This window comes from Brachyistius frenatus, unplaced genomic scaffold, assembly GCF_029030835.1.
Source record: "Brachyistius frenatus isolate BFR_SWC_R1_liver_20210118 unplaced genomic scaffold, ASM2903083v1 Contig_93, whole genome shotgun sequence".
In the NCBI taxonomy this organism is placed as follows: domain Eukaryota; kingdom Metazoa; phylum Chordata; class Actinopteri; family Embiotocidae; genus Brachyistius; species Brachyistius frenatus.
Window position 1 is genome coordinate 80,768 of NW_027210692.1, and position 24,540 is coordinate 105,307.

General features: G+C 46.7%; 1 protein-coding gene across 3 annotated transcripts; it reads right to left on the minus strand.

Annotated features, from left to right (window-relative positions):
* Positions 1-13,906: 13,906 nt before the first annotated feature.
* On the minus strand, positions 13,907-24,378 carry tmem229b (transmembrane protein 229B). 3 transcript variants are annotated; one of them, XM_069710686.1, is made up of 3 exons: positions 24,044-24,378; positions 23,228-23,649; positions 13,907-14,865 (listed from the first exon to the last, which is right to left on the minus strand). In XM_069710686.1, the coding sequence occupies exon 3, from the start codon at positions 14,822-14,824 to the stop codon at positions 13,919-13,921; it is 906 nt and encodes a 301-aa protein (XP_069566787.1). In that variant the 5' UTR covers positions 14,825-14,865; positions 23,228-23,649; positions 24,044-24,378; the 3' UTR covers positions 13,907-13,918. The 3 variants fall into 3 exon arrangements, with proteins under 3 accessions (XP_069566787.1, XP_069566790.1, XP_069566788.1); XM_069710689.1 differs by having other exon boundaries at positions 23,228-23,364; positions 23,454-24,378; XM_069710687.1 differs by having other exon boundaries at positions 23,228-23,367; positions 23,454-24,378.
* Positions 24,379-24,540: the final 162 nt, after the last annotated feature.

The following is a 24,540-nucleotide window of genomic DNA, read 5'->3' on the forward strand; positions in this document are numbered from 1 at the left end:
CCGATGTGCATGCGGAGACTCGCGCGCTTTAGAGGGGCAGAGTGTGTAACTCATCTGTCTGCAGCTGCAGTTTACCGACGTCTAAATTGTTCCCAAAACACCTCGCATGCAAGCCATCCGTCGACGCCAGCTGAGCAGCGCGCAGAGGCCAAAAGTGAGATGGCGTGAAGGCTGGGTAGGCAGCCCAAATAAGGCCTCCGTACTGAAAACGCTGCGGCGCGCAGAGCCGACGCCGAGCAGCCGTTTTCGCAGCCGTTCCCGTTTTTCATTAGGTCGCGGAGCCGTTTGTCAAGATTACGCCACTTACAGAGGACTTCGATTAGCCGCTGCGAGAATCTGCGCTCGTGTCCGTTTCGACTTTGCACGCGCTTCATTTCGCGCTCCGGATGTGATCCGGGCGGCGCCCGACGTCTCGCGTTCCGATCCGACGACGCCGAGTGCAACCCGTTCGAGGGCTCTTTACGAGGACACCTGAGCTCGGGCCATTCGTCATAATTACACCTGACATTGGAAACTTCTCCCGTCACACAGAAACCGGCTCCTATCGGGCAGCTCGTGCGCCGGTCACCTGCGAGCAATCACTCATCCGCCTTCTCCTATTCCACGAAACACACACTTTTAGACGCAGAGTGCCCGGGTCCCCGGTCCACAGAGGGGCCATTCTAATCGCCAGATGCTGGCGTGCAAAGCAGCAAGCCGAGGACTGTTTTCATAATGACAAGAGAGATTTGTAGAACGGGGAGGGGGGGGGGGGTTGTTGTGGAGAGTAGACATGATGTAAAATAACTTAACTGCTTCATAAAATGCAGGGGAGGAGGAGGAGGAGGGAGGAGGTCAAGGCGAGGAGTGGGGACGAGGGGGGTTGTGGGGGGGGCAGGGGTTTATAGGAAGGAGAAGCTCCCATGAGGAGAGCTGAGGACCACAGTCGGACTACACAAACCACGCCGAGCTCTGCGCCAAAGTCAACACGAGCAGACCAAACAGACCGAACAGGTCGAGCAGATGCTGTTTTAGCTGTTGCCAAATTCTGCAATTTTCTTTTTCTTTTTTGCTGCTTGACCCTCTTTGGTTTTTGGACTTTGCATTTTTCACCCTTATACTTTAACCTCCTATTTCACATTTACAGGCAGTATAACATATGACAGAAAGGGTTTAGTACAAGACATTACAACGTAGTTAGAAACACGAGTGTTTATTATCGTACGAAGCAGCTACGATTTATTAAATCTACAATGCATGCATCCCCGGTGAATAAAAATTTTACAATAGCAAATCATGACCGTAATCATACTTAATGACACATAAACGCTTCAGGTTAACAGTTCCATTCAAACATACTTAAAAATGTTCTTCTCACAACTATATTAATGTGCAATGAAACTGTTTTCAATTGCTCGTAAATGCTAATGTTTGGCGGGGGTGGGGTGGGGTGGGGGTGGTGGTGGTGGGAGGGGGAGGAGGGCTACAATAAAAGATTGCCCGCTTTCGGGTTCCTACGGGGAGGTACAGTCATTACACGAGCATTAAGCCCCACAGCGTTGCAAGTTGCATGTCAAATAAAGTCGTGCTCTCTCGTGAAGAACATTTGTACCGACAAGCTCAGCGCTGGCCCGGTGCCAGGCGGAGTACGAGCTCTCCGTCCGCGGCTCCAATCGCCGTGAGAGGAGGAATAATCCGCAGCGGGGGCAGCGGAGCTCACGGGTGGCTCTCCGCAGAGGTCACCGGGTCGCCCGCAGCTTTACGTCGCACCTTGGAAATATCAGCCGCGAGTCCACACATCAAAGCGGCTCTATAAATAAACGCTGACTGTGCCCTCTCTCTGCTTTCCGCCTCGGAGAGGCTCGGAGAGGGTGAACGCGGGGGTACGGCTGGCGGAGGAGCGGTCGGGTGGGGGGGTGGTGGGGTGTCTGCGCCACAGAATTGACCCGGGCCGGAAATCGGCCTGTTTTTCTTGGCTCTCTAATGGTGTGTGTACGTGTGTGTGTGTGTGTGTGTGTGTGGTGGAGGGGGGTGGGGGGGGGGGGGGGGAGCTTTTTCAAAACGGAGCAAATGGTTGAAAAAACAAAAGCTATGAATGTGCAGCATATTTCGTAGTCACACGTCATCGCGCAGCACACCTGCACAAACAGCAGCCGCACCGAGGCCGCCTATCAGCAGTTCGTTTCAGCACGCAGTTATTTATAGTTGGGCTAGCGCACGTTCGCGTGTAAAAAGAAAAATAAAGCTTCAACACGGGGCAAAAACGAAAAGAAGACGCTGGTCCGGGCGAGAGACGCTGCGCTCGCCTTCGCGGATGAAGGCGTGAGCCGAGGTGTCAGGAATAGCGCGGTCGACGTGTTGATGCACAGCGAGGGGCTACTCAGTGTCAAAGTGGGATGGGAAGGATCGCTGGGAATAAGCACAATGCACGGAATAGTTTGTCCAAGAAATGGCTCCAAATGACTCGTACAGTTACGGCATGATTGTTTACAGATATATCGGCATAACCAAACATCAAAGTTCATCTTTACCGTAATGATTGTTTGGTGACGGGTCTCAAAACAAAAAAGTCTGGCAAACCCCGGTCTCGGGTTTAAGATCGCACGGTGACAAAACAATCGCGGTTTTAATGTAAATGTTAATGGTTCTTGTTGCTGAATAATTATTTTTAATACTGTGGTTTTATGGATATTCATTTTCAGGATGGGAGCACTGTAATTTTCATGCTTTTATGATTAAATTAAAATCAACTTTAAGCCTTGAATCTTGATTTAAAATGTAACCACAGCTGTCAAATGAATGTAGTTCAATTAAAAAAAATTTTTTTTTAAATTTAAAAAAAAAATGTTGAATATATTCCTGTAAAACGTAGTAGAGTTGAAGTAGCATGACACCGAGACATTCATGTAGGGTTAAAGTGCCTCAACATGGAATTCAAGCACTTCATTAAATGGACTGAGCTGCCCTTCATCACTGTGCCTGTACTGTCTCCACAGCTGGAGCAATACAACTATAAGTTCTATATCAAAAGCCCCATCAGGGGTTATTACACCTGGGGAGTAAAAAAAAAAAAAAAAAAAAAAACAAGCCATGGCTGCTTAGAGCCATTTTGGAGGCAACAAGCCAACAAGAGGAAACAGAAAACCAAAAACACAGCAGCATGCACACGCACACACTCAGCCACGGTCACTCAGCCTAATGGCACCCTGGAGCGCCTCAAGAGGCCTGTCGGACCCGGCCGCCGCCGCCACCACCGCCGCTTGGAACCTCCGCACGGAAAACACAAACACTTCCTTCTGCAGGCGAGTCATTCTCCCACCGTTGGGAAAGCATGATGGGGCGGATTAAGACGCTGCTTACGCAACACGAAGCCCTTGCGACACAGCCCCGGGGGATGAGTAGTGCCTGTTAAGATTCTTATCTTGGGCCAGTTTGAATTTTAAAATATTATGTATGCAGAAAGACACGCGAGTGTTTGTTGGTTTAAACAGGCAGGTGATGTGACGGTAATGTCGTTAAATACAGTTAAGTTGTAACTAGGAAATGGCAGTTTGCTTGTACCTGAAGCTAATTTCTTACCGGCACTAAGGCCCGACCTTCATCACACACACACACACACACACACACACACACACACACACACACACACACACACACACACACACACACACACACACACACACACACACACACACACACACACGGAGACAGGGAAGAGCGGGAAGAAGGGAACTGTACACCTCTTCCACCATTTCCTTTCAATAATAGTTCACGCTATAATTGTAATCACCTATAGCCTCAACAATGTGTCATTCTTCACTCAGTTTGGACTATTATTCAAACTTGAATAGTCTATACAGCAACGCTAGCAGGTCTGAGAGGCTGCCAAGATAAGAGTATTTCCTAAAAAGCAAAAAAAAAACAAAAAAAACATTCAACCTTATGCTGTGGCAAAAGGAAAAGATGGAAGGGATCACAAAGTCAATGGGATTCCTCTTTCTGGGAACTATGAATGTTTGAACCAAATTCCGTGCCAGTCCATCAAGTATATGTTGAGATATTTCACTGGATAAATTGAATGGTATGCCAAGACTTTTGGCTTCAGAACACACACATGCAGGAAAGAATTACACAAAAATGACTTCACGTAAACATTAAATCATTGAGTTTGTCCAATGATTGGTCTCAAAACATTCTCTTGGAAGGAAATGGAAAATGCCAACGCTCCAGAACTGTTAGAGGGTCGATCACAGTTAAAAGTACCACATCTGAAGTGCCATCTTTTAATGCTAACAGGCATAAAGAAACCAGTTGCTGCATCCTAAGTGGCCAAATAAGTGTCTACGGTCACGTTTGATGGGGAGAAGAAGTGAGAATAAAACGCTCAATTCAAAAGGAGCCAGCATAACAGAGCCAGGCTCTCCAGTTGGATCCCATCAAAAACCAAACTATGATGACGTTAGAATGTGCTAAGTGCATGGATACCACTTCAAAGTCGGGAACCGGGACGGGCCGGAGCGCCAGTACAGTGCGGCGTCTGTTTGAAGCTTAGCGGACCATGTTAAGACACAACGCAGACTGGGGCCCTTGGGCCTGCTGGACTGAAGGCAAGCTGGCATCGGTTATGTTGGACAAATAAGACACTGATCAGTGCCCAAGAACCTGGTTCTAAAAAGGCCAAATGGAAAACGAAGCTGAACTTGAGATTAAGCAGGGATGACACGCGCGCGCGCGCGCACACACACACACACACACACACACACAAAGTAAAGGAGCATACTCACAGAGGCAAGGATGGATGTTGAACGCGCACCCGAACGAAGTTCACGCTCCTTCTGCAACCGTATCCCCCGGACCACATAAGAGGCAGCGGCAGCATTCATTTTAATAACCGCTGTTATTTTCTCTCCTTCCAGCAGCTGTTACCATAATTCATGCTCTGCTGCGTACCTGGAGAGAAGAGCTGCTGTTGACAGGCCCGGACACACCGAACAGAGGAGCAACACAAGGGAAGGGTCAAGAGGGATAATCAGTGGGACACAAAGTCTTCCTGGTTTTTTTTTTTTAGGTTTTGTTTTTTTTACTTTAGTGCCAATTAAGAGACACTCTGCGTTAACTCCTAGATTCAAACTGCTGCTGATGTGAATGTTTAAAGTATCACCAGCAAAATGCACTGATCGTCAGTGTGCGAGAAGCATTTTACCGGACTGGTTGAAGGAGAACTCGTTTGGTAGTTTCCAACCGGTGTTAAAAGAACTGACGCGAAGTAGAAATACGCAACTCTAAAAAATAAAATACTGTTCGTAAAGTTCAGCACTCAAACTACTGCACAAGAAAGATTATGTAGCTCCTGTTACATTATCAACAATACATTGCAAGACAGATTATTTATGTTGTAATGTTCTAGACTTTGCGCAGTAATGCTTTTTGTTCAATAGAAAACACCTGCATCGCATTTCAACACTTGTGTTTTATACGTGAACCCTTAATCTGAAAAATAACTCTCAAGATTTGTCAAATGAATGGAAATACAGTACCGAAAAATACGATATCCGTTACTGAAATGTGATGGAGTAGAAGAATTACGAAGCATAAAATCATAATAATGCAAACTGTGCTTTTACACAGTACTCGAGGAGGAGTTTTTAAGCTCCTTTTCATTTCTGTTCTCAACTTGACTTCAGGGGATAAATGCAAGATGAATTATTCATATCCTGCCTTTTTTTTAAAAGGATTATAAAAACTTAAGACGTTGTAAACCACCGCTTTTAATCACTAACAATCCACTGTTTGTTTGTTTTTTTGTTTGTTTGTTGTTTTTTTTTATAAGATTCTCATTGCTATTTGATATGAGAGTAATGAAAGTCTTCTTTGAAGAGTGGGAATAACAGCAAAGGTACGGGGACCGGACGCGTTTAATTGTGGATTCGTTGTTTTCTACCGTTGTGTCGTTGTAACGCGCCGCCGCTCTGCTGGCGCTGACGTAGGTGGGAAGCACGTGGGGTCGGAAAGTTTGGTTGCGCTCATAGAAAGTGGCGCTTTCAACTGCGCAAGTTTCTGTCGAAGTCAATGAACTGAAAGCCTCGTCGCGAAGCGCACGTTTGTGTTAAGCGAGTGCGGGTATCATGTTCAGTTTCGTACCTCTGTTTGAGTATTTCCTCCTCAAGGTGTTCGGGCTACAGGTGTCGCGGACGCGCGCAGGTCGGACCGCCGAATTGAACGTTCTGGGAGGAACCAAGTGGCTTGAGTGAGGAGGGGTGAGCTGTTTATTCAAAGTTCAAATTTGAGACGTTTGGCGTTGTATGCGGAGTCTGAAACCAAACTCTGATAAGATTGTACATTTATTGAGAAATATGTTCATGTAAATATTTGTATGTATGCCATTGGCTTGTTCGTTTTTATCAAGTTTTGTGGCTCAGGCTACCCTGTGGAGTGACAGGTGTTGGTTTTTTTTTTTTTTTTTTGGGGGGGGGGGGGGGGGGTTAGTCAAGAGCAGTCTATAACAAGTTGCCAAGTAAAGTTAGGAATCATGAGTGATTCATTTAGTTTCTTTATTGTTTTGTTTGTTTGTTGGTTGATCAAGTCCCGTGTTTTTCCTGAGCGTTGCATTGTGGGTGAATAAACACCCCCATCCCCTCTCTGCCTCCAGCCTCCTACTTTAATCTAGCTGCTGTCCGAACCAATGAGCTTTGAGTAACCGCAGTAGGTGAAAAGGAAAATACACCAGAGTACAAGTATGAAGTAGCACAAAATGGAAACACTCGAGTAAAGCAAAGTTATTCCAAATTGTTAAGTAAATTAAAAAAATTTTTTTAAAAAACAACCTATCAACACTATAAAGGAGCATGGTAATACAGATGCAAACATTTGACTATTATCTGATACACTGAAATACAGGCTGTTATCAAATGAATTTATAAGAGTTGGTTTAGATATGAAAAACAGTGTGCAGAGAACTGGGCAGGGCAGCGGAACAATTGTTCTTCTTGGCAGGTTCTCCCTTGACCCGAGGCCTCGAGCCGTTGTGGTTGAATGCTGCCTGGTTATGAAAACACTTTTCACCGGAGCGCTCCGCTGATAGGTTGCGTAAATCGGATCGACCTGCAACAGGTTCAAGGAGCAGCTTTGTAGCCGTGAAGTTGTTTACGTTGCATATCCCTCCTAACTCCTCTGAATCAGAGTTTTAGCGTGCAACAATGCTCGGCAACACCTCACCGAAAGGGTTCGGTAATAACACTTTATCTTCGGTGGTTAAAACTGCAGATTTATATTGCCTTGGAGTCAGCCACGATAGCTCCACCTTTAACACACTTCCAACAATTACTCCTGAAATAAAATACATGTAAAGCACCGTGGGAAAGCGGTGTTCCTCCGCGTTATGCAAAGCCTGGCAGGAGTTAAGCCGTGACGGTTAACAAAACGGCGTGTTTCTCGGGCGCTTTCAGACGGCCACAGGTTCAAACTGTCAACATCAAATATGCACAAACCTGCTGCCTGTTGTGGTTTTACACGGGACCACTGCCAGATCTAATTTTACTAACTGGCAAGCCGAGAGGCGAGAACGAGGTCTCTCCCAAACATGGACGGTTTTCATTCAGGATCTGTCATCTCATAGCTCCTCTGAAGCTGCATCTCCAGGACTCAGGAGTGTCTCATTTCACATGCCGTGAGACAGGAAACGGATCACGAGGAGCTCTGTTTTAAAAGTGACCTCGAGAGAATATACCCGGGAAGAAGGAAGGGTTGCTTTCTGGGGCGAGTAAAGGCCATTCTGGACCAAAAAAAATAAAATAAAAACAGTCGCCTAAAGTGAGACTATGTCTTCGACTGCCTGTCTGGTGACAGTACAGTCGGGTCGAGAAGAAGAAGAAGAAGAAGAAGGAGAAGAGTGAGTGATCAACAAGCTGTTCTTCCTGCCCCTGCCGCTCTAAGCTTGACTGCAGGACGACCCGACTGCCAAGCTGCCTACACGGGAGGAAAAAGTGACTAAAAAAGGCCCGAGGTTTTCCAGCAGGATCTCAGCTAAAGACGGAGACTCTGTCCAAAGCTGTGAAGGCATGAATGTGCTTCGGCAAAGGCCTGACGCATTCGCTCATTCACACGTCAAACAAGTTTCCCCTCAATGGAGAGCTCTTTCTTCGCTGGCTCGGACTCAGTGGAAATGCAAATGTTAAAGTCTTGCCGTGATTTGATGGAACTGTTCGTTTTGTCAGCTCGCCCTCCTGACCAAACCTCCGCACCACCTCCGCCGCCGCCGCCGCCGCCCTCACTGACGCTCAGTAAACGCACCATGACGCTGTCGTTCGCCCAGTGCCAACCTTACCTCCGGCTTCAAAAAACACAATATCATCACCTCGCATATGCGCGCGCGCGCGCGCGCACGCACACACACACACACACACACAGTCAGGTTACATAATTCAGTATCACAAATCAAACGACTGCCGGGTCACATGGAAGAGAACCTAACGAACAGATGTCTACTTTAGATCGGCAGCTGCAATCTGAGAAATGTGGCAACCTTCATTTATCTAGACTCACTTTTCACACTAATTATTATGCACACTTTTATCGTGCACAATCAACAATAAATCCCCTTGGGATCTTGGACATGAAGCCGATAAAATCACATCAGCGTTACAACCTCGAGCAGTCACACGAGTTAATATTTGATAATGTCACTTCATGATATTGAACTCCCCCATAAACGCTCATATAGCCGGGCTCGGTGACCTCGTGGTTCCTCTCAGGGTGAATTGTAAGAAGCCCTTTTGTAAAACCTCACTTGGACATCTTTATCTGTTTCAGGGGAATCTTAATCCCAGAACATAAAAGTATATTTATGACCGGGATCATTTACATCTCTAGATGAATCCCTTGTGGGTTTTTTTTTTTTTTTTTTGGATCACTGTTTGTTTCTTGTACAGTTATGTACATACTTTCTTGAGTTTTGTGTAATTCAAAGTCCCATCTAGCTATATATACCGTGCCTTATGGCATATTACAAATAAACAATAACAATAATATATATACACAGGCTTTCCCCCAGCCATTTCGATATCTCAATACATTTTAAATAAACTTGAAATCAGCCCACACAGAGCAGAAGAAGAGGAAGCAGCTTCCAAAACGTCCTTTTTATGCCAAATGTTGCGTCACAATTTTTGATTTTTAAAAAGATTATCAGTCTATTTAAAGTGTTTTGGTTTCCCCCTCCACATGGAGTTCCAGTGTGGCTAAGGCATTTGAAGCTGCTGAGGATATTCCACATTAATCCCGGGACTTTAATCCATTTATACTTCCTGTTAAGCAAACTCTAAACCTGAGAACAATGAAGTCACACAAGAAATTGCCGGTGAAACTCAAGCTCGACAAACAGTCGGCCGTGCGCATGTGAGCGACGCGACACGCTCTCCAAACAGGCCCCTTCAAAATCTGCCCCAGGGAGGACACTCGTCATCCGCCGTGCACAGATTGCAGGTTGCGAAGCTCCATATTTGGAGTGCGAGTGACTTGATTGGAGGAAGCGGGATGAAGCCACATTGCCGAAGGGTGCCAAATGAGGCCGGGCCGGCGGACACACCCGCACACAGGTAGGTATGGGTTGCCGCTTAGTGGCCTGGCCCGGGGGCCGCCGGGGGACCCGCAGCTGATTAATGGGATCTGACGAGACACGTCGAGGACCCAGATTCTCACTACCTGCTGAAGGTGTGGCAGCGAGAGAGGAGGAGGTGGAACATTCTGGCTTCAGGCCTTTTTTTTTCTTTTTTTTTTTACAAGCTAATAGACATCTTTCACCGCTGAGTTATATAAATGTAAAAAAAAAAAAAAAAAAAAAAGTAATTTTATACTAAATTTATATAATCCTCAACTCACAGTCAGACCTAAGTACGTGACAGGTTCAAACTAAAGAAGGAGCGAACTCTTTATGTTGACTGGAAGGGGGGCATGTTATTTCATATAAAAATCTTGCAACTGTGCAGCATACAAAGTTATATTTTAAGCCAATCTTTGTCCTGTTGCCTGGAAAGCTCAGTCATAAAAACAAGGCGCTCGACCAAACTAATCTTCAAATGCCGACTGCTGTCTCAGGTTCGACCCGTGTTGTCAAAACTGTGTCTTTGTTGGTGAAATGGAGCCATCGTGTGGTTGAATTCGTGTACAGCAGGCTGAGGAGCCGAGACCGATGACGTCCTTTTTGTGTACCAACAAACAACACATCCGCCACATTGCCTATCGGGAATCTTTTAAACAAGCAGGAGGATTACATTCACATATAAATGGGTCCAAAGCATAATGTTGGTCCTCATAGTGTTAGTATTAGTAGAAATGTTTTTGGTCATGAGGTTCCGTTGGTGGAAATGTTTGCTGATTCATCACTCCCGATTCAGATAGAAATATTTCAACAGCTCTTGATGTATTGTCGTGAACTTTTGCACTGACTTCGGTAATCACCTGACTTTTTCACGACCGTAACCAGTTGATATATTTGATTTATAAAGTTGATATTTGTGTTTATGGTTAGTTATTGTTGATTAGCCGTTTGAAGAAACCAAGAGGGTTGCTTAAAAATACTCAAACGTTATTCTGATGGTATTTTAGTATCATCAGAGACTTTCTTAAATCATCTGGATTGAAAGCAAAAACAGGTTAAAGGGACAGACCAGGAAACAAATTCAACTGTCTTTTAACTTAATTTTCAAAATGATCTTTTTGTGAAAGTTATTACCTACATGTGAGGAAATTGGGCTATTTCATCATACAGATACACAATGTGAAAGTTATAACTATGAAAAATACCAGTATCGGTTCAGTGATATTATTTCTTTGGGTAAAATATATGTGAGTACCAAATTAAAAAAAAAATTCTTGCTTCCAAAAGTAATGCAGGTTTGTCAAAGCTGACGTACTGCTCCCAGTAAAGAACTAATGTGGCTGACTTAAAAAAAAAAAAATCCAATACAAAAATAATTTCACTTAACAAAAACACACAAACGGAAACGGATGGGATTATTTTTAGAGTTTTATCCGTAGACAGAAATATTTTTTTTTTAAAAAGACCTCCATACACATTTCAAATAAATACATTTAATCCAAAAAAATGTATAAGTCATACGCAAACATAATCAAAGTGAGTGATATACAGTACAGTCAGTTCACTAAAAACCTGTACATTTTTTATTAAAAAAATAAATAAAAATAAAAAAAACACTACGGTAAGGAGGGGATAATAATCATCAGGAGAAAAAAAAAAAAAAAAAAACTGAGTTTGGAGGAGAGGGTTTTTTTTAAAAATTTTTTAACATGCACACTCAAGGTAAAAATACCAGAGAATCATTTCTTGTTTTAACATACTGTACATGCACATACACATACAGAGCCCCTCGTCTCTGTACAACACGCAATACACACTCACCTAATACTCGGTCGCTCACATATTGCAGTAGAATACATTTAGTTTTGCATGTTCTTTGTGTCATCGAAGCAGTAGAATTGGATAAAGACATTAGCTGCATACCAGTTTCATGTAGTTTAGTGGAATTTTTTTTTCTTTCTTTTTTAAGAGCAAAAGGTCGTCATTGTCGGGTCGGAAAGCCTCTATTGCTTTTAAAGCCTGTTAGTGCATGTATGAAATTGTAATTCAAATTAAAAAAAAAAAATGTTGGGAGGGAAAACCCACACAACAGTGTTGTTTTTCCTCGACCTTCGTGAGTTTGTGTACAGTTGTATACTTGGGACGTATTCGCCACTGTTCAAAGTATCCACTGGGTGGCAGCACTGCGTCTGTGATTGTTGAACAGCCTCTGGACGTGCAGGGGGGAAGGGCGGGGGAGACGGGAGGTGGGGGGGGGGGGCGCCGCATTTCACCCCGCAGCCACACCGGTGAAGGTCACACCTTTACTCAGTCCTGCAAAGTCATCGAAACACGGATTTGTGTGTAATTTTGTGCTTTTTAAAAATAAAAATAAAACTTTTTTTCATTTTTTTATATTAATTGCGAAAATTCATCTATCGTCGGCACAAAAATGGAAACTTCTCAGCGACCGTGTTTGCATTTCACGTGTGCTTCCTAATCCTCCGGTACATTCACCGATGTGGAAAGAAGGGACGCGTCCGGCCTGTTTCGCGGTCGAACCAGAAAGCACCGCATCTGCCGAGTCAGGCTGGAAACACTGCTGTCGCCTCATTGATGTGTTCCAGTATAGTCCTTCGTCTTTCAGCCGCCACATAAAAGGACTCAAAAGGATCCATACAGAGAGTCGCAACGGGGTTATTCTGGGCGTTGCCCCTCGCTCGGAGAACCGCGTGTCCGGATGTTGACCTGACAATACCTGAAGTTTTGGTTTGGAGCATTTTAGACCGCTTTGCATCCCTGTCTGTCTCACAGGGCAAAAGTTCAGTATAACAACATAGAGATCGTCATTTGTAACTCACAGATCATTAACGTAGGAAAAAAAAAACAACCAAAAAAACAACAACAACAACAAAAAAACAGCATCAAGTTCCATTTTGGCTAAAATGTGTAAATGTGCTGCACACTTCCTCTCCTTCACTTCTCAAAACAAAACACAAGCCAGCAGGGTGAAGAAAAATAAACCGAAACGGGAATAATCCTTGAGAAAATAGTCTCTTGTGGACAAACTGTGCCGTGTGAATTTTGAAGTTTGTTCGTGGAAATGTATTTTCATGTAAAAAAAAACAACAACAACAAAAAAACTCACATTTGCAAGCCCCGGCTACTTCCGATTCACCTCTCGCTGAAAAATGGCTCCTGCTGTAAAACCCTTTTTTAATTTTTTTTTTTTTATTATTGTGTGGCAACACTTTCACAGCAGAAAAAAAACCAAAAACAAAACCCAGATAGAAAATACAACAAAACTGTGTTCCCGCAGGTAAATCACGTCATTTGAGTGAGAATTAAAGAAACGAGGCTTGCGTGACCTTGGCATATCCGAGACTACATCGAAGCACACAGATGGACATGCAGACAGTGATTCACAATTATTATTATTATCATCATTTTTTTTTGATACGTCATTAACTCCATGTTGACGGTCACGACTAATAATCATGACCGTCAACACAAAGGTGTCCCTGCTATCACGGTAAATGGACTGCATTTATTTAGCGCCCCATAAACACACACGCGCTCACACACCGACGGCGGAGAAGCTAACCATGCAAGGCCACGACCTGCTCACCGGGAGCAGCTCGGGTTCCCACGTCTTTGCTCAAAAGGACACTTCGACGTGCTTTTTCAAGGAGGAGAAAAAAAAACGGCCATCGACCCTGAAATCCAGCCGACCGATTCAGGAGACGCCCGCGGCGTGGCCGCCGGACGAGCTCGGTAACAATCTACAGTATACCGGAAGACGATTTTATTTTAATCATGCATTATTATTATTATTATTATTATTTTTTTCAGGCATTGTGGGTATTCACTAACCGCAGAGAAGAAACATTCTTCGTGACGCGAGCGGACACGCGGCGCTTCGCTTCTGGGTGGACGGTTTGATCTGAAAGAGCCTTTTGTAGCTACCTTACTACAGTACTTGGAATAATATTAAAGGACACTATGTACAGTTTAAAATTTCATAACCGCAGCTACTTTTTTTTTATTTTTATTTTTTTTATTATGACTTCTATGCAGCAAGCGTTCTGCTTTCCTATTGACTGATGTGCCCTTGAACAGAGACGCTGCTCTGAATGTTCAATCATAAGACAATAACACCGGTCGTTGCAATTGTTTTTTTTTTTTTTTTTTTTTTTTTAAATCCCCAGGTGTTTGAAGTCTGTGGGACAGGAGAGACGGAAAGTCTAATCCTGGTCATTCGAGACCTCCTTTAAGGTCCTGTCCCACGAGGGAATGGGTGAGTGCGTTATGAGATGCGGTAAAACAGCAGTGGCGTGGAGTTACCGTCCCCCCCCCCCCCCGGTGTTAACGGCGGAGGACACGGCGAGCGATTTGAAGCCCAAAAGTCGGGCGTTTTGCTTTTTTCCGGCCGTTCTGACACCCGTTACAACCTCTGCGCGCCGACCCGGTCGACAACGGGAAGGACCGGCGCGGCGTGACGAGTCGGCTCGGTGGAGGGTCGGAGAGGCGCGAAGCGGGGGCGCGATCGGGCCGGTTCCGGATCGCGTCCCCGCCGCCCGCGCCCGGACCCGCTCCTTCCTTCAGAGGTAGCCGTTGGCGTCGTTTCCCGCCCACGTGCTCCTCTCCCGCCTCCTCGCGCCACCCAAAGTCCCCCGGCGGCGGCGCGGCGGAAGAGGAAGAGGAAGAGGAGGCGGCGCCGCCGCCGCCTCCTCCCCCGCCCGCCCGATGGTTGGTCCGGCCGTCCTCGGGCCCCTCGTGGAAGCGCAGCCGCAGCGTCTTGCGGATGACCAGGCGCTCCACGATGAAGGAGGCGCAGAACCAGGGCACGGCGTACTCGGCCGTGATCAGCCCCATGAAGTTGTAGCGGAACCCGGAGTAGTCCCAGGGGCAGGCGTCGAACTGCCGCAGCAGCAGCCCCGTGCCCAGCTCCCACAGGTACGTCCACAGCGTGTAGATGGTGCAGCGCAGCAGCACGGGGCAGCGGCCGCGCAGCGCCAGGTACATGCGCTCCACGGTGAGGATGCAGGTGCCGTAGATGAAGAGCGCCCACACGCTGGTCACGCCGGGGAACTTCCAGTTGCGGTGGACCGCGAACTCCCAGGCGGCGGTGAACATCACCTCGCAGAAGTAGCCGTGGATGGCGTAGAGGTACCAGCGCGACAGCGCCGTCAGCGGGAGGGGTGCGGGGGGGAGGAGGAGGAGGAGGGGGGCGGAGGGGGCCCCCTCCTCCGGGGATCCCGAGCTGACCATCCCGCTCGCCGATTTGACGTCCGAAGGAGCACGATGCGGATCTGCGGCGAGACACAGAGAAAGGAACGTGCGGGGGGGGTGGGGGGGGGGGGGGGTGGACACACACGTTTAGCAGCTCGTCGGCTACTGAAGGATCGATCGAACGCCGTTTCGTGAAGTGTCGGCAATTTTTGTTACGAGACCCCCGACAACTCGGCTGCGTTGACACCGGCCCCCCCCCCCCCCACCCCAAACGGACCTTTAACTTAACAGCTAATGCGAGCTGAACGTCCGTCCCCCACCCCGCTTCACCTTTAAAGCGTCCGGGGCTGAACGAAGCGCCTGGTGGCGCTTTCATTGCAGAAGAAGAAGAAGAAGAAGCCAGTGGGAAGCGTGTTTTGTCACCGTTAGCGCTAACCGCAGCCGCCGGTCAGTCGGTCTCTGCGTCTTTGTCAGCAGATCCGTTTTCAAACAGCCGTCCATTCATCCATTATCTATACCGGCTTTATCCCGAACGGGGTCGAAGCGGGTGGGGTGAGGGAGGGGCGGGGGGGTTGGAGCCCGTCCCAGCTGACTTCGGGCGATTTAGAATCGCCAATCAATCTAACGCGCGTGTGTTTTTGTTGTTGCTGTTGTTGTTTTTGTTTTGGATGGCGGGAGGAAGCCGGCACGGGGAGAACGCGCGAGGGTCGTTTTTTGTCCCCCCCCCCCCCCCGAACCTCGGCGGGGCGCTGGCTTCAAGCGAAATCATTTAGACCCAGAGCGAGATGGCAGTCGAAGAGGTGCAACGTCAACACGCTCGCGCATCTCCCGAGTACGCAACGAGGTTAAAAAAAGAAAAAAGAAAAAAAAAAAAAAGAAGACGACCGGCACGTTCCCGCGACGTGAAAAGGAGAGCTCCCGCTCCAGCGTCGCGACGGGCTTATTCCTCCGAGCGGCGTACGATCGTTCGGCACTAAATCCCCCGGGACCGAAAATCTCGGAAGCATTACCAACTTTAATTGCAAATACGGCGCCGGAGCCGTAGTTGAATTGAGGACGAGGCGGCGAACCGCTCGAATGGCAGCGGAAAGATTAAATTGGGGACACCGGCGGGCTGCGGAGCGCTTATGGCTCGAAGGCCTTCCCTCCTCCGGTCGGTGCCGTTTACCGACCGACCGACCGACCGAGGGGGGGGTTTTCTTATGTAAGGTATAGCTTTATCATCTGACTGCCTACATCATGTGCTTTCTTTTTTTTCCAAATCCTGCAGCTTGACAAAACACACACACACACACACACCGGCAACGATTTACACAATGGATCGTAACCGCCGTGTAAAAACACCAGTGCGGAGAGAGGTTAGGAGTACAAAAGCTCGTTTGAAGAACAAAAGCCGATTTTTTTTTTTTTTTTTTTTTTGGGGGGGGGGGCTCTTTTTTTGTCTTCAAAAGGCTGGCTGGGGGCCCAGAGTGGGTCCACGGGGATTAGCACATTTCTCCCAAAACAAGGAACAAGGGTTTCATGTGAGGAACTGGGCCACAGCGATGGACCAGCTGACCTCCCTCAAACCCCCCCTGTACCAACTCTTCACCGTCGCCTCGGGGAAACTCTCCTTCTCGCGTATCCAAGCAGGACTGGGTCAAACGCTTTTTAAAAAAAAAAATTTTGAATACTGTGAGGGAAATGCTTCAACGTTCAGCCGGAACATCGAAGATTTCTGCGGGGCCAAATCGCAACATGACGGGTCAGTTCAGGGCCCTCGACGCGGTCCCGACAGCGGAGCTTTACAACATCATACAGGAGAACCCGACGATCCCCACGTGAGCGACAGCTGGAAGGGGAAAAAAAAACAACAACAAAACAAACAACAACAAAAAACTCCCCTTTAACGGGAAGAAACCTTCGACAGAACCGGGCCGTTAAGAAAAAGATGGCCGTTACGAGAGAGCGAGCTCAACCGACTCTCCCCGGTGACATTTATGATTGTAAAAAAAAAAAAAAAAGTAATAACATTCATGAGAAAATGAAGGAACGTGGAAAATCTCGGGTTCCTCCTCGCGGCTGAAGCTTAACAGCCTGCGTACCAACGTGAGAGTGCGGGTGATCTTCTCATCGGACTCTCCGCACGATGAAACGGTTCTCCCAAAACATCGAACTGTTCCTTTAAATGGACCGCAAAAGAATATTTTGGGTTTGTATTTTTTTCCCCCCTCTCGCCCGAGGATCACATGCCTTCCTTCTCTCCCCACACCTCTTTTTTTTTTCTTCTTTTCTTTCTTTCACTGTTTCCATATTGTATAGATTTCCGTTTTTACTACGCTCAATATGCATCTTGTTTTTTTTTGTGTTTTTTTGTGTGTGGTATTTTCAGAGCGTACATCAGAAACCACATCACCCCTCCCCCCTTCCTCCCTGAGAAGTTTGACAGCCTGATCTTTACAATGTGTTTTACATTGTCGACGCACACTTAGAAAATCCCTTTTATTGACTTTAATCGAAGTGACTTGGCGCGTAAAGTGTCAGGCGTGTTTTCAGAGCCGTTGCGAGAGAGAAAAGTGATAAATGAGATTCTATCAAAAACAGACGGAGAGAGGGAAGTAGGGGAGGCTGTGGCTCAGACGGTAGAGCGGGTTGCGCGCCCGTCGGAAGGTTGGCGGTTCGATCCCCAGCTGTGCCCGCCCGAGCGTCCTCGAGCAAGACACTGAACCCTTAAAAAAAAAAAAAAAAATGCTCCCGATGGTGAACCGTCAGTGTTGTAAGTCGCTTTGGATAAAAGCGTCAGCTAAATGTAATATAATAATTATCGTTCAATAAAGTGAACACAGGGGAGGATTTAAAACCAAAAGCTGACGCCCTCTTTTCTACAGAAATAAGTGAGGTTTTGAAATTTGACATCAAAGCACAGGAGCAAACAACGAAAACGAGTCTTTTAATAATCCCGACCATTTACGGTATTTAGAAATTGTTCTGGGAATGAACGCCACAATTTTGTCCAACGTTTATGTGACTGAAGATTTACTTCGGTCAATGTTAAACTTGACGACACGAAGCCAACATTAAACATTAACAGCTGCTCTGCTGTGGCAAGCTAAAGCTGCTCATTGCTCGTCACAGCGGTTGCTACGCCGTAGTTACCAACCCATTGTGACAAGTCACCAACAATTATTTTCATTTCCCACTAGTCTGCCAATTCATTTCTTGATTAATAAGTTTGTCCTTCGGACTTTTAAAATGGCAAAATAGTGAATGATTCGCATCCCGATTTCCTAAAACCCCAAAGTATGACATCTCGAAAGCTCCTTGACGAGTCAAATCGGCTGAATCAGACTTCTGTTGTAAAACTGTCAGCACGGTGATCATTTTGCATTTTTTTGCACGTTTGTCCCTTTTTGTCCGCCCGCGGGAAGCTGACAGGAAGTCAGATCTGCGATATTGGTGATGACGCGTGCAAAGGTCCCCCGGCTTTGGAATTGGATGGGTTTCGGGTTTACACAGTCAGCATCTGAAAAGCCCTTCGCTGACAGGGCACCTCTGCTTAACCTTTGGACGCGCGTATTATTATTATTATTATTATTATTATTATTAGGGCATATCTATTGACACAGTTCGCACACCGGGCGGTTACGTGATCCCGCTGCTGTGGGATATCGCGCCAGGTCGCTCATCGGCCCGGCGGATCGATCGGCGAGGTTCTCCTGCGGCGACCCGCTTCGCCGGCGCAGTCTATTGGAAACTCCGCCCCCCCCCGGACCGGCTGATTGCGATAGAGCCGTCCCTGCTTTGTTAAAACGGGATGACCGCGGGGAGACGCGGTGGAGGGGAAATGGGGGGGGGGGGTTGTCTGAGGACACAGCGGGGAGACACCAGCTCTCTGTTTGCTTTTAAAGAAACAGGAAAGGAGAAGGGGGGGGGGGGAGAGCAGGTGTGCAAGGGGCGCTCTGGTTGAAGACAAAGGCCGACAGGTCTGTCTGACTTTTACTCCGACCGCAGGTAAACAAAGGCGAGCACGAAGTAAACACGTGGACGCGCGAGTCGGCCAAGGTCGAATAAAACCAAAAAAAAAAGACAAAAGAGAAGGTGACTTCATACCGTGCTGCCGACAGCTGTGAACTCCGACACCGACATGATATGGGGGGGGGGGGGGAAAGAAAAAAAAACACCTCGGCACGACGGGGAGACACCGGCTCCGTGGCTCCGATCCAGAGGGCCGCGCAGACTTTTCAGAAGGTCACACTTTGGGAGGCGGCGGCGCAGCGAATAGAAACCAGCAGCATCCGACGCAGCTAAAGTGCCGGTGACCAAGGTGACCCCGCCGTCGCAGCATCAGCAACAAAGACGCCCCTCGTCGTCGTGAAAGCGCTTTTGGATTTACGGTTTGTTATTTCTGTTGATGTCCAGAAATACACAAGATTATATTCTATCAAATATCCCCCCCCCCCCCCAAAAAAAAAAAAAAAAAAAAAAAAATTCATTTATAAAGTTAGAAAGGCAAAAAAAAATGTCTCCGTTTTACATCCTAGTAAATTGCGTGTCTTTAGATTTCACTTACTGGCGGGGCAAAAGCAACCGAACGGCGCACTGACGAGACGACACTTTACAACAATTCAGGCCGGCGGCTCAATTCAGGCCTTCGTAAGTCGTCGCTGATCGATCACATTTGCTTCTCGCCGCGCGTGACGAGCGAATGATTGAGTTTGTGATGAGAGGTGTGGAAGAAAGATGGACAAGGGGTGAGGGTGGTGATGGTGGGAGGGAGGGGGTGGTGACGGGAGAGAGGAGCGAGAAAACCTTCCGAGGCGGCACAAAATAAACTGATCCTGATCAATTGCAAAGAACGGTCGGATTACCCCTGAAACGGCAGGCTGGGAATCGGCCTTTAAGGTCATCACTTTTTCCCCACTTAGAGCGAGTCTTTGGAGGGTAAAAAAATAAAAAAATAAATCAAAAATAAATAAATAAAAGGAGCTAAAACGCCAGAATGTGCTCGAAGTGAAAGATCAGGACACATCTAGGCGGACATAACTATTCAGGAGCTGCACTTGGGAGGCAGGGAAAGAGGTGATGAAACATTTTAAATGCGAGACTTGCTTCACGGTCTTAAAAGCAGTGTGAACTCGAAAGGGGTGTTATATTCTATCCTCCCCCACCCCCCACAAAGTTTTCATCCTGTATCCCCCGATTCATCTCCTCACCACCGCTCGCGGTTTGAATTGTTACTTCTTCTTTTTTTTCCTTTTTTTAAAGGAGGTCGATCTCGCGTTAAACAACACTTTAACCTTTCTTCACTTTCCAGTTGGGCAGATTGTTACCGGTCCTTAAAACACGCCTGCAGCTCCACTCAGCTGAGCGAGACACGACGCAGTCCCACCGCGCTACGCGCACAAAAGACGACCGCGGAGCGTGCCGCTGTCCACCGGCCCAGTACGGCAGGTGCGGGGCGGGGCGGGGAACCCCTCCACCGGTGCTCAGGAAAAAGTGACAGAAATAGCTGAGGAGCGGTCAAGAATGAAATCGGGAGAGCTTGGGTTCAAAACCCCGAGCTCCCTTTCTCACCTCGGACCAATCAGGGCGTGACGTGGGATTTCCAAAGCTTTTCCACCAAAACGCGAAACGAAACATCTCCTTGGTCCCCTTCAACTTCTTAAGATTACACAGGCCGATGTTACAAATGAGGAGCGTGGTCAGTTATCACGCTGCGCTGCAGCATACTCTTGACTTTTAATCTTTTCTGTATAAGCTGCACGGGGGAGGTGGGGGGGGGGGAGGTGGAGGGAAGGATGATCTTCTGTGTTTTAATATGACCCTCAGACATGGGGGGAGCTAAACCCTCTGTCCTGAATAGCATGTGGATCATGCCCCCCCCCCCCCACCCGCTAGATTAGAACTCTTGGGATCGGCCACAGAGAAAGCAGGAGATTTACCGACATGGTCATCAGGGTGCAGCGGAGAGTAATGCCTCTAATGGGGGGGGGGGGGATGCATGCATGCGCATGTTTAATCTGCCAAAAACAAAGAAGCTTTATAACCAATCCTTGTCAATGCATAATTGATGCGGGTGGCGGGGCGGAAGGTTGGAGAGCAAAAGATTCTTTTGAACATAATGAAATATCAACAACAATCAACTATAATTACAATTATAATACAATTAACATAAATTCAAATGAGTTCCAAGAAGAATGCCTTATATTTGGTGACTGATGGGAAACAAAAAGAAAAAAGATTCGTCTCTTCCTCTTGTTTGCACTGGGGCTGTCTCTTCTGTTGTCTGTCTTATTTGCAAGTGATTCCTTTTTGTTTTACTTTCCGCATCTAATTGACGACTCCCCTTGTGTCCTTATCTTGTGACCTACAACCGACTCAGTATTACCGTACGAAAGCAGATACAAAGGGAATGGGGGGGGGGGGGTGACTTGTCAACTATTTGTCACACTGTATAAAAGCTGCTGGAGATCTTGGGAGCACCGCTGGACACCTCTCTTTGCATTTGCTCCTTCTTGCAAGAATAAATGTCCGACATGTTTGATTTTGAACCAAGCCTCTAACAGTTACAAAAAAGAAACGTGACACCCCCCCCCCCCCCGAGACATGTACTAATCAGAACATTGAACAGTTGGAAAAACAGTTCAGGAATAAAGTTTTATCATTGTTGTGACCAAGATTGATACCGCAAATCTTTTAATCTGGAAAAAAAATAACATCTTTTCTCATTTAGAGACGAGTTTTAACTTGAACTAATTATTTGTCAAAAAAAAAAAGGCCACATTAACTAAAAAAAAAAACCTTCAAAGACTAATACAAATTTCTTCGAGGCTTTCTTTTTTTTCCATCTTACTATTTCAGGGGTGACCGAGGATCTTTAAAGGGGAGATGTTTACAGTATATACCAAACAGAAGTGTTATATCCAACCTTGAAAGCTGGGATCTTGAAGATTATTTTGAGACGCAGCTCAGCCCTACAGTATGTAACAAGTTATTTGGCTCCTCCAACGAGCCGGCATGACCCGGTTGGTACCAATGGATGCCTCTAGTTTCATACGATACCAGTATTTCCACTCTAAGGTGTAAAGCTGAACCACGGCAGCCTCTGGAAGTGCACGTCAGCCGAGGTCGAAGACGTGTCCTCTGAAGGTTAAATCTACACTGACTCAGTGCTGTGAGGCCAGAAAACGTCAGGTTTTCGATGTCCGTTGGGCGGAAATGATAAGAAGAAGAAGAAGAACAGGTTCATTTGTAAGATTACAAAAACTCTGAGCTACTGTCCACACAGCTGAGGAATATTATCCTTTTTTTTTTTTAGCAGTGTTTTCTATCCTGGGTTCATTTTGGGATTCCTGCAGTTGGGGCAGCTGAAGTGGATTATAAATAGGTCCAAAATGTCAATACAGTCAGTCAAAGGCTTTTGGGGGGAGGGGGGCGGGTAGGGGGTTACAGGCTACAGAGGCTGCAGCAGCAGGGATTATCTCACCTCGAATGATAGTGAACTGCAGGCCTTATATGGGATCAAATCGACGAGGGATTTTTTTTTTTTTTTTTTTTTGGAAACCTCCAGCTCACCATATATATATATATATTTTTTTCCCCTCCTGCAAAACGCTTCCAATAAATGTGGCCATGCTGCGGAAGTGAAATCATGACGGGGTTTGAATCGTCTCTGTAGACAAAACTTCACGGGTTGTAATTACGCTAGAGTGGCCAAAGTCATCGTATTTTGTCCCTCGGAAACTACGGCGCCAGTGCGCAGGCCCAGACCGGCTGCTGCTGGGACTCCGCTGCAGCATCACGCCTCCTTCCTACCGAGCAGTGCGGTACGCTTATCCTTCACGAGTAACAGTCCTAAATCTCACCTCAAATACAACACGGGGAGGCTTGAAAGCACTTTTATATATATATATATATATATATATAAATATATATATATATATATATATATATATACAACCGAGGAGTCAATATTTAGACCAAGAAGCTGCTGCTATAATGACCTCATCTCACCTTCCGTCGCCAGTTATCCATATTTTAACAGGTGTAAGAGGCTCACTGTGCGCAAAACACGCCGAATGAAGAGACGTGCAGCTTCTTTTCAAACTAAATCTTTTTTTCTTCTTCTTCCGTTTCCTCTGCGTTAATTACAGTTTACTGGATTTGGGACACAGTTTAAAAAAAAAAAAAGAAAAAAAAAGAAACACACTTTGCACAACTGCCAACTTGCAACAAAGCACTCGGATAACGTGATGAAATTCCCCGATAAGGTTAAATAAATAAAAGAAAACCCCGCAGCACGCATTGCTAAAAAAGCGTCACGCACACGCGTTCTTCCCAAAACATCCTCTCAAGTCCCAACATGTTGGCTACGTCTCGCTGTCCGCAGGCTACAACAGACCGACATGAATCATCCTCAGTGCAGTGATTATTATCATCATCATGTTATTTTTTTTTTTGTACCTCCAGACTGCGGTGTCTCCCTCAGCACACAGGACGGCGGATCAAGCGCATCCCCCGGTCAGGGTGTGCTGGAGGTGTCGGCGCTTCGTCTGGAGCTCGTCTGCTGTCCCCGCGGCTTCCCCCTTCCACGGCCGTCTCTGCTGTCCGGTGGAAATTGACACATTTTACTTCACTGCAGCAGCGGCGGCGGCGGCGGCACCAGCAGCACATGCTCAGACAGACTCACGCAGTTCTTGCATCTTTGGTTAACCATTTGTTGGCCGCAGCTCAGTGCGCAGAGCAGAAAACCTTCCGGACTGCAGGTGTCGTTAGCTGGACTGGTAGCGACATGTGCACCGGGGCGAAGTCTGCAAACCTGCCGTGGGCACTACGGCACGGTCGCCCCGTGGAGGGTTTACGGTTTCAGTTGCACCCTGTCCAGCCTGATTTACGCAAGAACACGAGGCGCACTGTGTAAAATCATTACACCAGATGATATCCTGTCATGCAATCTGGGATTTCACTGAAATCCAAACTAACATCCCACTCTAAATGGTCTTTTAAAGTCCCTTATAACAAGACTCCAATGGTCAATCAGTGATTTGGAAAACATATTCTAGAAATGTTATCTGCATGCTCGGGTACATCAGCAAACAAATACGATTTCAACTGGACATTAATGGCAAATTTTCCAGGAGGCCTCGTAAAGACTGGAGGAAAGCTTTCTCGGCATCGACCTCGTCCTCCGGATGACCGCGACTGACCGCTCCTCTGTGATAAGTAGGAGTTATACCTGCAGGTACAATAAATATCGAGTTTCTCCAATGCACGAGCTACCTCAAGAGACGCGAGGAGCGCGGTGACCCCATCAAGACGAGCTGAAAGGCTCCAAAACAAGAGCTCCTAGCAGACAGAAGTGGCCCCGGGACCTCCATGGAAACCTGCGGAGGGGTTGTGGATCGAAGTTCACAAGCGGTCCACGTTCCTCGCTCAACAGCTTGAAGGGATCTGCGAGGAAAACTGAAAGAAACTGCCCAAAATACACATGTGAAGTTGGCAAATCCGACACGATATGAAGCTCGCACAGCTGCCAGTGATACATCTGCAAAGTGCTAAATAAAATGTGTCAGGACTTGATGTTCTAGCAAATAACATGTTCTTCTCAGCTTTTATTTCTGTTTTCTGCAAAAAAAATAAAAATAAAAACAACCAAATCCCCGCCCCCCCCGCCGCCCCATCATTTCAGTTTTGAAACATGTCAAATACATCAGCTCAGGGTAACTTTTGATACCAAGAATTAAATTGATACCAGGGATTTGTGTTTCTCAAATTTC